The sequence below is a fragment of the Anomaloglossus baeobatrachus genome, chromosome 1 (assembly GCF_048569485.1).
Source record: "Anomaloglossus baeobatrachus isolate aAnoBae1 chromosome 1, aAnoBae1.hap1, whole genome shotgun sequence".
NCBI classification, from domain to species: Eukaryota; Metazoa; Chordata; class Amphibia; order Anura; family Aromobatidae; genus Anomaloglossus; species Anomaloglossus baeobatrachus.
In genome coordinates, this window is record NC_134353.1 from 700,653,480 (window position 1) to 700,668,968 (window position 15,489).

General features: G+C 47.2%; 1 protein-coding gene and 1 non-coding gene across 3 annotated transcripts in view; both read right to left on the bottom strand.

Annotated features, from left to right (window-relative positions):
- RANBP1 (RAN binding protein 1) overlaps positions 1 to 15,489 on the bottom strand; it is a 42,593-nt gene that overhangs the window by 23,482 nt on the left and 3,622 nt on the right. For both annotated transcript variants that reach the window (XM_075320956.1, XM_075320959.1), the window contains exons 2-5: positions 15,175 to 15,311; positions 14,652 to 14,809; positions 12,005 to 12,133; positions 432 to 494 (exon numbers count right to left, since the gene is read on the bottom strand). In XM_075320956.1, the coding sequence (XP_075177071.1) occupies positions 432 to 494; positions 12,005 to 12,133; positions 14,652 to 14,809; positions 15,175 to 15,311 (487 nt within the window). The remainder of the gene's footprint in view (positions 1 to 431; positions 495 to 12,004; positions 12,134 to 14,651; positions 14,810 to 15,174; positions 15,312 to 15,489) is intronic.
- Positions 277 to 404, bottom strand: LOC142258902 (small nucleolar RNA SNORA77). Its single transcript, XR_012727902.1, has one exon. It is a non-coding gene; the product is annotated as a small nucleolar RNA SNORA77 (small nucleolar RNA).

Genomic DNA, 15,489 nt, shown 5'->3' on the forward strand with positions numbered 1-15,489 from the left:
TAGCTATACCCCAATCGTCTGGGTCTCCCAATAGAGCGCTGAAGAAAAAAAACTATTGTAAGTAACTTTTGACTAGATGCACCACTCAAGTGCTGGAAAAAAACCCCAATCAGGACAATGCTGGAGTGGTGCTGTAACATACCAGCAGATCTCTACAAGAGCAGTTTATAGTTTGTGGATCATGCATGTCAAAATCTGCTGCCAAGTGTTGAAACAAACTGGACTAAAAACATGAGTGTCAGTGAGGACTCAGACTAGAGCACCACCAATACCATCATCAATATCCCATCGTCAATCACAACTTTTCTGTAGTAAAGAAAGTATTCAGATGACGATGGTGTTTCTATAGCAGACGAAAAAAGTGCCGTAACCGGAGTTTGCGGCTGAGCACAGAGTGAGTCTGCAGCAAGTGATGCACAGGAATGGGTTACCTTTAGTCTTCTCCTTTACTTCATTTCTACATTCTTCAAATTTTGCCTTGAACTTTTGGGCATCTGTTTTAGAAAGAGAAAAAAAAAAAATCTCCATTAAAAGCAAATACAAAAACAAGATAAAAGGGGTTGTTCAGGCTTGGGACGAAAGCGACTGCAGACTTCTGAATCCCGACTGTGTGCAGTGTATATGCTGTCAAGATTCTCTGGTATTGCCAAAGAGTGGGCGGTCATGTGCAGACTAGACATGCTCATCCTCTCTCAATAGGCTGAATTGAGAGAACAGCACATCTAGTAAGAATGTGAGTGGAAGGGTGCAAACCACATACATTCGGTAACACGACCTCACGCCGGCGACACCAAGTAATACTTGTAGCACTTCACTGCATGTGGTCAGGATTCAGTCGACACAAAGCGCCTCTTGACTTTATTCCCAAACCTGGACAATCCCTTGAAGGAAACCGTGCATATTTTCAGAAGCTTATCTAGAATAGGAAGATTCACTAAATCAAAATGCCAGAAACCCAGTTTAATTTGCACAATGAATAGTGTAAAATGCACAATATCAAAGCATGAGCCACACTAAGATTGTTTACTCCGAGTTTAGGCTATGTGCCCACGCTGCGGAAAATGAGCGGATTTTGCTGCGGATTTCTCACGGAAAAGCCATTTCTATGGCATTTGGGAAATGCTGTGCCCACGCTGCGGATTTTTCCGCAGTGGAAATCGTGCGGATTTTCGTGCGGAAAAATCTGCAGCATGTCAATTATTGTTGCAGATTTTCGTTCGTATTTTGCCTATTCAAGTGAAAAAAAAAAAAAAAACGCAAAATCCGCACCTAAGAAAAGGTGCGGATTCCGGGGGAAAGCTGCGGATTTTAATGCAGAAAAATCCGCAGATACAGAGTCCCGTGGGCACATAGCCTTACACTACCTAAAAGTTAGACAATAAGTAAATATGAACCAAATGGCAGTACGAAAGCAAGGGTGCTAACAGGACTACAGATCAATCGGAAGAGTGCAACTGCAGATTTGTGGAAAACGTACCACTAGGACAACTACCAATTAAAGTACCGTGGGAAGGGGGGGGGGCCTGTCAGCCCCCTGCCCTTGGTATTATACACCCTTTCTGACAGCTTCTCTTTTACCGATGCAACTCCAGGCCCAAGACGCCATCTTGTGACTAACTTTTAAGTGGCCGGAAGTCATAAGTTACATCACAAGCTCCCAATGCATCTCTATGAGAGCCAGAACGAGTCTATCAGAGATGCATTGAGTTGTGACCTCCGGAGCTCCATGAAACATTGGAGCTGGTGGCAGGTCACAGATCACAGGAGACTGACCGGACTGACAGCGATAGAATATGAAGCCGCCGGAAGAGTATAAGACAGGGGACTTAGATTTAAAGAACCACTCCAGTGGTTAATGTAAAAAAAAAAAAAAAAAAAAATCCACGCTGGAGTGGTGCTTTCATTAAAATTGAGCAGATGAGGCACTGCATTTTCCCCTGCACAACACTCATTTTTCCCTATAGCGCAGAAGCAGTTCTCTGTACAGGATGCGGCCCCTTTGTTTTTGTGATCACTAGGCATCTCTCTGGCTAGATCCCAAACAATCAGTGTATCCTAGCTGTCATCAGTTAAAGCACGGACACCCACAAACATAAACCTGCATAGAAATTACATTAAACATCACATACCCAGCCAGAATGGTAACACAGCCAAATGCAAGAGCTCAAAGCAGAAATACAATGGCCACATGTTGTGTTCAGGGTTATACAATCACATAAGTGCTGCGGCACCTTAGGGTATGTAACTTACGTCTTTGCTCCGGTTATATCTGTTTACATTCAGCCTACTATATTCCCCCTCAGGCTCATACTACAAGCACCCTACACCCGCTTATCTATATAAATACTTGTTACCATTGCTATTTATGCCTATGCTACAAGCAATTTATATATATTTATGCAATGTACTTTTTACTAGTGCTATTGATACACTAATTGCTAAATAAACTGAGGTATTATTATAGATACACTGCTCCAAGTACATACATGTGATGCCATCAGTGAGATTTATCAATGGTATATTAGTCACCATTCTACATACTGTATATCTCTATAGGTCATGGATGCATTTGTGCATATATTCAGCTCGCAGACCCAGCCCAGCCGAATTGCCCCTTCCTCCTGCTACCCCTCTCCACCACTTCCCCGCTAAGTACATTCGGGTTTTAAGACACACCCCTCACTTTTGTCCCAAATTTTTGGGAGGAAAAGTGCGTTTTATAATTAAAAAAATACGGTACATGGAGCATATTGCTCTACCCCACCCTTATAAATAATTCCTTTATTTTCCGGTATTTTTAGACACCTATGTATCTTCTCCTTTTACCATATTTTTCGGACTATAAGACGCACTGGACCATAAGACGCACCCTGGTTTTAGAGCAGGAAAATAAGAAAAATAAAATTTTAAGCAAAAAATGGGAGTCATGACATACTGTTATGGGGCGAGGATCTGCTGCTGACACTGTTATGGAGGTAATGTCTCCAAATTCTCTACTAAGGTACCCCAGCCTGGTAATGATCCTCCTGCCTTGTATATACAGTATATGTCCCGCATCCTGCTATATACCCCATCCTGGCATATGGCCCCATCCTGCTATATACAGTAACCCATCCTGGCATATGGCCCCATCCTGCTCTATACCCCCATCCTGCTCATATACCCCCATCCTGCTCATATACCCCCATCTTGCACATATACCCCCATCCTGCTCATAATATACCCCCATCGTGCTATACATCCCCCATCCTGGTATACGGCCGCATCCTGTGGCACATAAAAAAAAAAGAAGGGAATTTTGTTACTTACCGTAAATTCCTTTTCTTCTAGCTCTTATTGGGAGACCCAGACGATTGGGTGTATAGCACTGCCTCCGGAGGCCACACAAAGCAATTACACTTAAAAGTGTAAGGCCCCTCCCCTTCTGGCTATACACCCCCAGTGGGATCACTGGCTCACCAGTTTTAGTGCAAAAGCAAGGAGGAAAGCCAATAACTGGTTTAAACAAATTCACTCCGAGTAACATCGGAGAACTGAAAACCGTTCAACATGAACAACATGTGTACCCGCAAACAAACCAAAAATCCCGAAGGACAACAGGGCGGGTGCTGGGTCTCCCAATAAGAGCTAGAAGAAAAGGAATTTACGGTAAGTAACAAAATTCCCTTCTTCTTCGGCGCTCTATTGGGAGACCCAGACGATTGGGACGTCCAAAAGCTGTCCCTGGGTGGGTAAAGAAATACCTCATGTTAGAGCTGCAAGACAGCCCTCCTCTACGGGGAGGCAACTGCCGCCTGCAGGACTCTTCTACCTAGGCTGGCGTCCGCCGAAGCATAGGTATGCACCTGATAATGTTTGGTGAAAGTGTGCAGACTCGACCAGGTAGCTGCCTGGCACACCTGTTGAGCCGTAGCCTGGTGTCGTAATGCCCAGGATGCACCCACGGCTCTGGTAGAATGGGCCTTCAGCCCTGATGGAACCGGAAGCCCAGCAGAACGGTAGGCTTCAAGAATTGGTTCTTTGATCCATCGAGCCAGGGTGGCCTTAGAAGCCTGCGACCCTTTGCGCTTACCAGCGACAAGGACAAAGAGTGCATCCGAACGGCGCAAGGGCGCCGTGCGGGAAATGTAGATTCTGAGTGCTCTCACCAGATCTAACAAATGTAAATCCTTCTCATACCGATGAACTGCATGAGGACAAAACGAAGGCAAAGAGATATCCTGATTAAGATGAAAAGAGGATACCACCTTCGGGAGAAACTCCTGAATGGGGCGCAGCACTACCTTGTCCTGGTGGAAGACCAGGAAGGGAGCCTTGGATGATAGTGCTGCCAGCTCAGACACTCTCCGAAGAGATGTGATCGCTACCAGAAAAGCCACTTTCTGTGATAGTCTAGAAAGTGAAACCTCCCTCAGAGGCTCGAAGGGCGGCTTCTGGAAGGCAACTAGTACCCTGTTCAGATCCCATCACCTTAGGAAGGCGTGCCAAACGCCTCTGAAAAAAGACGGATAGCGCCGAGACCTGACCTTTAAGGGAGCCGAGCGACAAACCTTTTTCTAACCCAGATTGCAGGAAAGAAAGAAAGGTAGGCAATGCAAATGGCCAGGGAGACACTCCCTGAGCAGAGCACCAGGATAAGAATATCCTCCACGTTCTGTGGTAGATCTTAGCGGACGTGGGATTCCTAGCCTGTCTCATGGTGGCAACGACCCCTTGGGACAATCCTGAAGACGCTAGGATCCAGGACTCAATGGCCACACAGTCAGGTTCAGGGCCGCAGAATTCCGATGGAAAAACGGCCCTTGGGACAGTAAGTCTGGTCGGTCTGGTAGTGCCCACGGTTGGCCGACCGTGAGCTGCCACAGATCCGGATACCACGCCCTCCTTGGCCAGTCTGGGGCGACGAGTATGACACGGCTGCAGTCGGATCTGATCTTGCGTAGCACTCTGGGCAAGAGTGCCAGAGGTGGAAACACATAAGGGAGCCGGAACTGCGACCAATCTTGCACTAAGGCGTCTGCCGCCAGAGCTCTGTGATCGCGAGACCGTGCTATGAAGGTTGGGACCTTGTTGTTGTGCCTGGACGCCATTAGGTCGACGTCCGGCCTTCCCCAGCGGCTACAGATTTCCTGAAACACGTCCGGGTGAAGGGACCATTCCCCTGCGTCCATGCCCTGGCGGCTGAGGAAGTCTGCTTCCCAGTTTTCTACGCCGGGGATGTGAACTGCGGAGACGGTGGAGGCCGTGGCTTCCACCCACATCAGAATCCGCCGGACTTCCTGGAAGGCTTGCCGACTGCGTGTCCCTCCTTGGTGATTGATGTATGCCACCGCTGTGGAGTTGTCCGACTGAATTCGGATCTGCTTTCTTTCCAGCCACTGCTGGAAGGCTAGTAGGGCAAGATACACTGCTCTGATTTCCAGAACATGGATCTGAAGGGTGGACTCCTGCTGAGTCCACGTACCCTGAGCCCTGTGGTGGAGAAAAACTGCTCCCCACCCTGACAGACTCGCGTCTGTCGTGACTACCGCCCAAGACGGTGGTAGGAAGGATCTTCCCTGTGATAATGAGGTGGGAAGAAGCCACCATTGCAGAGAGTCCTTCTGTGAAAAGGATACTTTCCTGTTCAGGGATGTTGACTTCCCGTCCCATTGGCGGAGAATGTCCCAATAAGAGGACGCAGATGAAACTGCGCAAACGGAACCGCCTCCATTGCCGCCACCAACTTCCCGAGGAAGTGCATGAGGCGTCTTAAGGAGTGCGACTGACCTTGACGGAGAGTCTGCACCCCAGTCTGTAGTGACCGCTGCTTGTCCAGCGGAAGCTTCACTAGCGCTGAGAGGGTATGAAACACCATGCCAAGATACGTTAGTGATTGGGTCGGTGACAGGTTTGACTTTGAGAAGTCGATGATCCACCCGAACGTCTGGAGAGTCTCCAGCGCAACATTCAGGCTGAGTTGGCATGCCTCTTGAGAGGGTGCCTTGACAAGTAGATCGTCCAAGTAAGGGATCACAGAGTGTCCCTGTGAGTGCAAGACTGCTACCACTGCCGCCATGACCTTGGTGAACGCCCGTGGGGCTGTCGCCAGACCGAATGGCAGAGCTACGAACTGAAGATGGTCGTCTCCCATCACGAAACGTAGAAAACATTGGTGCTCTGTAGCAATCGGCACGTGGAGATAAGCATCTTTGATGTCTATTGATGCTAGGAAATATCCTTGAGACCTTGAGGCAATGACGGAGCGGAGGGTTTCATCCGGAACCGCCTGGCCTCCACGTGCTTGTTGAGCAGTTTTAGGTCCAGAACGGAACGGAAAGAGCCATCCTTTTTTGGCACCACAACCAGATTGGAGGAAAACCGTGTCTTGTTCCTGAAGAGGAACAGGGATTACCACTCCTTCTGCTTGCAGAAGAGCATCGGCTCGGTGGGGAGGTGGGGACGTTCTGAAGAATCGAGTCGGAGGACGAGAACAGAACCCTGTCCTGTGCACGTGGGCACAATGTCCCTCACCCACCGGTCTGTGACCTGTGGCAGCTAAATGTCGCAAAGGCGAGCAAGTCTGCCATCGACCGCGGATGCGGAGAGATGAGAGAGCTGAGAGTCATGAGGAGACCGCCTTGGTAGCGGTTCCTCCGGCTGCCTTCCTTGGGCGTGATTGAGCCCCCGGAAACTGAGCCCCTCTGAGGCTTTTCAGCTCTTTTGGACGAGGACAATTGGGACCTGCCCGAGCTTGGGAAGGACCGAAACCTCGACTGTCCTTCCAGGACAGCATTAATAGGGTAAGTCGCAATGCAGACATTGCGAGGTTACGGACGCCCCTGCGGCACAAATGTACATATGCTCAAGACCAGCTGTGCAAGAACAGCTGAAAAGCTTAGGGTGCCCATACGGCTGTAAATGCCGGAGCAACCGACACGCCGATAGCCTCATAGACAGACAGCAACCAGAGTCCATCTGGTATCTTTAAGTGAAGTCCCATCTCCACTGCAACTATAGCTCTAGCCGCAAGCCTGGAGATTGGAGAATCCACCTTTGGACCCTGGGTCCCACGCTTGACCACGTCAGGGGGAAAAGGATAACGTGTATCCTTAATACGTTTGGAGAAAACGCTTATCTGGTAAGCGTGGTGTTCCTGGACTGCTTCTCTGAAGTCAGCGTGGCCAGAAAAATACTCAATCTACGTTTGAGCTACTGAAATGGGACTTCTCCTGCTGTGAAGCTGACTCCTCCGCTGGGGGAGCTGAGGGAGAAAGATCCAACATTCCATTGATGGACGCTATAGGATCATTCCTTATGGCGTCACCATCCGGTGTATCCGGATTGAGAGCGTTGTCAGGATCAAAGTCCTGATGAGCTACGTCTGCCTCATCCTACAGAGAGCCTCCTGGGACCCCCCTCGGAGCACCGATTTTATTCCCAATGAGGGTGGCCAGGGAGCAATGATCCAGATTGCCCATGGCCTGTCCGGACTGCAAGTCTCTATCCCATTGCAACTCCATCCCTGTCCTTGGACAGGGTTGACAGGTGGTTCCTTTGGCCACGTCTAGTAGAGACCCCGGCTGACCAAGTGCTCCAGGGGAGCATTGCACACAATAGGGTACAGTGCCGTGGAACAGTATCACATGCAGTAAAAACAGCATCGAAAGCCTGAGTTGCTTATATGCTGCTGCCGACTAGCCATCTAGGACATAGAGCCAAGAATGGCGACCGTACAATGCAATGTATAACATGCAAGCATAAAGTACAATGAACACTGCAGCACATGCAATACAAGCAGCATAGAAAGCCTGTGCCTTGGCACCCCTGCTTTTCTGCTGCTGTAGACTAGCCATCTAGGGGAATATAGCCCAGAATATCGACCATACAGTGCAATGTATAGCCTACAAGCATAAGTACAAATGAACACTGCAACCCCTGCAATACAAGCAGCATAGAAAAAACCTGTGCCTCAGCACCTTTGCTTTTCTGCTGCTGTAGTCTAGTCATTCTAGGCGAAAATAGCCCAGACTAGCGACCGTACAGTGCAGTGTATAGCATACAAGCATAAATACACATGAACACTTCAGTAGATGCAATACAAGCAGCATAGAAAGCCTGTGCCTTAGCACCCCTGCTTTCCTGCTGCTGATGTGTCGCCATCTAAGAGGGCATATAGCCAAAAATAGCGACCTATGCAGTGTAAGCATAAAATACAAATGGACAACTGCGGTATTTAGTGGGGTCAGCACTTCAGGTGCCGCTTACCGCCCGCCTATAAGCGGGTGTGTGGTCGCCCTAGTCCTGTGCCTGGTCGCCCAGAGTCCGATCTCTCAGCTCGGACTGCAGGAATGGCTGCCGGCGTCCTTCTCCAGCTCGTGTGAGTAGGGGCGGGCCGTGGGCGTGCCCCCAAGTCAGAGCGGGAAACCGGCGTCCCACAGTGTCCAGTGAGAGGGCTGGAGCATGTAAATAAGGCTCCAGCCCTCGGCGCTGCTGATTGTACAGCGTCTCTCCCCTACCCTGATTGACAGGGTGGGGGCGGGAACGAAGCGGAGCTAGGCCGCAAAAGCCGGGGACTGGATTTATAAGCGCCGCCGCCGTAAAAGCGCGGTCGGCGCTAAGTCCCCGGCGCACTACAAGTCCCAGCCGCGCCGCCGCTCCCGGAGCGTCCGGCGCGGTAGTTCCCCATACATAAAGTCACTCAGCTAGGCTGCAGTGACTGTAACCCTTTACTGTCCCCGGCGCACTAGCACACCCAGCAAGTCTGGAGTGTGCTGTGCCTGTGTGTACGGGGACACAGAGTACCTGAATGGTGCAGGGCCATGTCCCTGAACGGTACCCAGCTCCGTATCCAGCAGGTTCAATGGGTCTGTGGATGGAGCCCGGCCTCAGGGCTTTGGGGCCGGTAAGATCCCACTTCCTCAGAGCCCCTCAGGGGGATGTGGAAGGAAAACAGCATGTGGGCTCCAGCCGCCGTACCAGCAATAGGTACCTCAACCTTACAAACCACAAGCGGGGTGAGAAGGGAGCATGCTGGGGGCCCTATATGGGCCCTCTTTTCTTCCATCCGATATAGTCAGCAGCTACTGCTGACTAAACAGTGGAGCTATGCGTGGATGTCTGACCTCCTTCGCACAAAGCAGAAAAACTGGTGAGCCAGTGATCCCACTGGGGGTGTATAGCCAGAAGGGGAGGGGCCTTACACTTTTAAGTGTAATTGCTTTGTGTGGCCTCCGGAGGCAGTGCTATACACCCAATCGTCTGGGTCTCCCAATAGAGCGCCGAAGAAAAAAAATGTTCATACTCCCCTTACTCCCTGCAGCACTGCTCCTTCTCCGTCTGTGTCAGCGCCGCTGAGTGGAGCCGTCCCCGGTCCCATGCAGCATTGCGATGTCCTCCTGTGCCAGCGGTGGCTGCGTGTGGACACTGACGTCATCGCTGTGCGCGCCGCTAGTCTCCACTCAGCGGCCGCCGCTGGCACAGGAGGACATCGCAATGCTGCAGGAGAACGGGGATGGCTCCACTCAGCAGCCGCCGGCAGCCAGGAGGAGACCGCGGTGCTGCAGGGGAACGGTGACAGGTGAAAACACTGATTCACTGCACCCCGCGCTGATGATGATGCGCGGGGGGCAGTGAATACAGCCGCACATGATCACTCCAGGCTGTAGTTCCCAGGGGTGATCATGCGGGACGGCTGTTTATCCCTCGCCCATCACCCCGCCCACCTGTCAGCGCCTGCTTCAGCGCTGAGAGAAGGGCGGGAGGATGGGCGTGCATATCAAATGAGCGGGATCACGTGGTCAGGCAGGCACTGCTGCAGCCTGCTCGTGCCCCCGATGACCAGCGCCACCACAGCACCCTCATTCCCGGCCCTATATTCAGACCATAAGACGCACCCCCCCACTTTCCCCCAACATTTGGGGGGAAAAAAGTGCGTCTTATGGTCCGAAAAATACGGTAATGTTTTTAATTTTGTTCTTGATTATTACATTAATAAATATTTTGAAGTTATTTTAATGGGCATCATTTATAAGTTTATAAAGTTTCCAAATGCACAGCTAATTTACATCATGTTTGGTATTCATAGATCTCAAACTATCACAAAATCTTAGCTGTCATCAGTTAAAGCGCAAATACCCAAATAAACCAGCATATAATTTACACTAAACATCAGACCGAAAATGGTTATATGGCCAAGTACAAGGGCGCAAAACAAAATTGCTACACACCTGTTTTGTTATACACCTGTTTATTTACACCAAAAAAAGGGGGCAAATTGAACATAATTACACACAACTCCAAAAATTGGCTGGACAAAATTGTTGGCACCCTCAACTTAATATTTGGAATAAATAACTGCAATCAATCTCTCCCTATAATCATCAACAAGCTTCTTACACCTCTCCACTGGAATTTTGGACTATTCTTCTTTTGGAAATTGCTCCGGGTCTCATATTTACAGGGCGCCTTCTCCCAACAGCAATTTTAAGATCTCTCCACAGGTGTTCAGTGGGATTTAGATCCAGACTCATTGCTGCCACTTCAGAATTCTCCAGCGCTGTTTCCATCAATTTCTGGGTGTTTTTGAAGTATGTTTGGGGTCATTGTGCTGCTGGAAGACCCCTGAACTAGGACACAAACCCAGTTTTCTGACACTGGGCACTACATTACAACACAAAATCCTTTGGTAATCTTCAGATTTCATGTTGACTTGCACAGTCAGGGCACCCAGTGCCAGAGGCAGCAAACCAACTAAAACATCTTTGAACCTCCACCATACTTGACTGTAGGTACTGTATTCTTTTCCTTTTTGGCCTCATTTCGTTGCATAATACATGGCACATGCGCTGGCACTATGTGCGCATGCCCTACAGCGATGAGGTGCTCTAGTGTTCGTTCCAGTCTGGAACGCATCCCGTTTTATAGATACACCAAATAGACATTGGTGGTGAAACCTTAGGGGACAAAGGAGTCTCATGGGACATCCAGTAAGGGACGCATGATATTACTGAGCATACATTTGCGGGGAGGGCACCCTATACAATCTGGGCAATTTAAACATTGATATTTAGCAGCCAAGCTCACTATACTGAACTGGCAATGCATACAAGATGGCAAAACTATCGGCCTCATGAAGAAAATTTTACAAGGAAATGCGTTGAGGCAATAACAATAACATCATACTGATAAATATGCAATATGCCATGCCAGGTTATAATTTGTGACATGTGCGTACTGTCACAATATAAATATACACACACACACACACACACACACACACACACACACACACACACACACCCTTAAAGGGTCTCCTAGGGTTAGTTTTCAAGGAGTGGGGGCACCACTTACTTGACAGATTAGGGTGCAAGCCTCCATGGACAGGCATGTGTCAGCTAAATTGGATTAGGACATAACTGTGCTTGGAAGTCTATTGATTTTAACACTTGGGGAATATGTTTTAGTGTAAAGAGTTGGACCATGTTTTTGGGTATTCTTTTAATGCATATGGAATAAGTATATGATTTTAAGGGTAATTTCTGTTTCACATGATTTTCATATTGCCCACATTGTTACTTATCACAGGTGAGTTGGTATGAGCATCACATGCTTGAAAAAAAAACAAAACAAAAACTTGCTTCCTCACAATTTTGTAAAGGTGCCAACCATTTTGTCAGGCCCATTTTTTTGGGTCGTATGTGAAATTATGTTCAATTTGCCTCCCCCCACCCTTTTTTGTGTTGTTACAATACACACAAAAGGTAATAAACATGTGTATAACAAAACAAGTCATTTCAAAACTTTTCTTGGAGAAATTCTTCATTTTCTGCAACAATTTGAAAGGTGTCCACACTTTCAGCCATGACTGTATATATTAAAATGGTCTGACAAGGACAGATTCAATTTACTACCTCACTATTCCAATTTCCAAAATGCTCACTTTCTAGGGTTACTATAAGGACGTGAGATTACAATAGCAGACACACACACACACACACACACACACACACAGTGAAATACTCACTCTCTGCATTTAAAAAGCGAATGGCCAGTAGTTCAGGTTTTGGTGCTTCATCGGCATAATCTGAATATGTATTCCAGACCCAGGCTCTGTCGCTGCCAGCGTTGGGTTTCAGTTCCATTGATGGGGTCACTAGAAGATAAGGGGATTTTTACTTTAATTTCTTGAACAAAAACGAAAAACAAGGCAGCGCTTCCTATGACAATTACAATGCACCCATAAATATCAAATGCAATATGAATGAGCTATATGGTATGCGTTTATTTTTGAACACTAGTAGACATGAATAATGATTCTCAAAAAAAATAAATAAATAAAAAAAAAATAAAATAATAATAATAATAATAATATGGACCGAGCTAATAAACACCTCATCTACACAGCCATACTGAACCACATCTGTCAATATTAAAAATCAGATACCACACAGACCTAAAATACCCTGGTCTGAATCACTCGGAGCGGTTTCCTTCATTTTCAGACCCCCTTACACACTGTTTATTACCTGCTTCTGGTTTCAGACTAATCACGAGAGCTTGCCCTACTACAGATAAATACTGGGTGAATGATCAGTGTCTAGTAACACACAGCTTTACATCTAGAGACATTTTGGCTCCTGTAGCCCCTTGAGGGCTGACAGAAAATGATGCTGAGGAGTGGGTACTCTCCAAATCCTTCCCTTTTGCCTCTCATTTTTACAGCCCACGTAATAGGCTGTCGCTAAAAAATAGGAGGCCTTTCTCCCACTTCACACACCAATCTGCAGTGTGGCCCACAGAGCTGAGAAAGCATGGGGCGTTGTACTGTTGGACCCAGAAGCAGCAGCACAAGCATGAACGTGCAGTGAAAACACTGTAAAGGCCATTAAGTAAACTGATTGGTATATAGAAAGAAAATAATAAAAGTATCTGAAAAAGTATCTTTAGGAAACCAAATCACGAGACTCATGTTGAGAGTACAGATTAAATTGTGAGAAATAGCAACTCTAGGAAACTAAATAAGGATAAATAGGCCAAACTCCTGGAAGAAACATGTCTGCACAGTCCACTTGGGGCTTCCAGCTATGTAGAAAAGATGGCTGCTTTCTTCCAGTGATTGCTCGGTCATGGGCTTGGCATTTCAGCTCAGCGCCACTGAATTAAATAGAGATGAGCAGCAATACCATACGACCTCTGGACAGCTGGATGTCGTCTTTAGAAGAAAGCCGATTCATTTTTTTTAATCTTGGACAACTCAAGTACAATACCAATGAGTGTTAAAAAGAAAAAAAACAATTAATTTCTATGGTAGTTATTGAAGATGATCTCATAGCCCACTAGGACGGTTCTATAATCCTGGTCACTACATGTAGACTAGCATCCCATCTTCGACATTGTTGGCTGAGATGGGAATACCCGTTCAGGGTATGCAGTTTGTATATTTAAAAGGCTGTTCCACTGTTAGAAAAAGGGTCTCAGCCAGATAGTTAAACCCACAAGACAAGACATAGTACTCACTTTACCTTGGTCCAGCGCTAGCACCCCACTGCTGAGACAAGATCACGACTGCACGGCATCACTCAGCTTGGTGGCTTATGACATAAACCGCAGCAGAACCACTGAGCTCAGTGACTGGGTGCAGTGATTATGTGCACTGGAGTTGAGGGACTAAGGCTGCTTTCACACTACTTTTTTTTTTTTTTTTAACATGCGTCATAAACATTTTTTTGCTGTAAAAGCGGATCCTGCTTTTACAGCAAAAAAACGCATGTAAATGCATGTGTTATTTTGCAGGATCCTGTCACTTTAAGTTTATGGGCGGGCATTGGAGTCATGTGATCGGGAGTCAGTGGAACTGAATGTGATACACTGGGAGCCGGCATCTGACAGCTGCAGAGGCTCGTAACCAAGGTAAACATTGGGTAACTTGCTTGGATACCCGATATTTATGTTGGTTACGAGCATCCACAGGTGCTAGGAGCCGGGCTCCCTGCTACCTGCACACGTAACCAACGTAAACATCGGGTAACTAAGAGAAGCGCTTTGCTTGGTTACCCGATATTTATCTTGGTTCCGAGTTTCCGCAGCTCTCAGGAGAGGGAGAGAGAGAGGGGGGAGAGAGGGATTGATCACCCGAGGCTGGTTTCTGGGCATGCTCAGTAGAGCAAGCAGGATCCTGTCTATCAGCATGCCAGCGTTCACCTGCGTTTGCGTGCTGTTTAGTCAGGATCCAGCAATTTGCAGTATTTGGACGCAGCTCAGAAACGCTACAAGTAGCGTTTATGAAAAATGTTAAAAAACTGCAACTCACTGGATCCTCACTATAACGCACGCAAACGCAGGTGAACGCATGTTGACGCGAGTCCATTGCAAATGCATTGAAATGAAAACGCATTTGCACTGGATCCGTTTTTGCGTTAAAAAAACGTTCATGACGCATGTTAAAAAAACGTAGTGTGAAAGCAGCCTAAGAGTGGAAAACTCATTTAATGTTTTACACCCACAGCATTTGCAATCAGATTTTATCAGGATGTCCTGCATATTTGACAGACTGATAAGCAATTTGTAAAATCTACAGCTAAGTGAAGGACTAGATCCTCGCTCTGCAGTGTTGAATACTGGAACACAGCTGAAAATGAATATTTTAAAAGACAGCGGTCTTCATTGCCTACCATAATGATTAGCACAGATTTTCAGTGTCTTATCTCTCCTCATCAAAAGGCGGATTGTCCCCTTCTCCTTGTGTTTTAGTAGTTTGACATCACCAGTGCCTCGCTCTTTCCACTCGGGGGGGTCATTTTCAGAAGCAAACCGGAACAACTTTGCTCTCCTACAGAAAGGGTTTAATACGCTGGTTACACTTCAATTACAGATAAAGAAAATGTATTGATCACGGTTTAAATGATGCTAAAACTCATGTTTTTATATGGCAGGTCTTGCAGACATCACCCCCCCCCCCTTCAAAGAAACAAACATCTGAAAGACAGCTAGAGGTATACAAAATTTATTTAAGAGAAAAATCCCTTTTGTTTTGGAAAATAAAAACTGAAAGCAATAGAAGCAGCACATAAAGCTAGGTGACAACATTACAAGCCGGCTTGGGTTTTAGGTTTCGAGTCTGGTACCGAAGCTTCCAGAACCAGTATCACCGGTGAATTTGGGAACAGTCTTCTCTCCAATTAAAGTTCTACGTACATTTTAAATAACTCTTCTTCATCTTCTTCAAGTGTCTTAATCTCTTGCTCCGGCAATGACACAATGGGTTCAAAGTGAGGATCGTGATTGGCTTCATCTGTGTTTTCAACAGAGGTATCGTGCTCCTCTTTTGGTTCCTGAAACAGAACTCAGGCATTAGAAAGAACCTGTCACATTGTACATTCAGTCCGATCTGTGGACAGCCTGGCATAGGGAAGGAGAAGATGAGCAAATGACATTGGTTCGTTGGGAAAGATTTAGTTTAAGGCTATGTGCGCACGTTGCGTTCTGTCCCTGCAGAAATTTCTGCAGCGA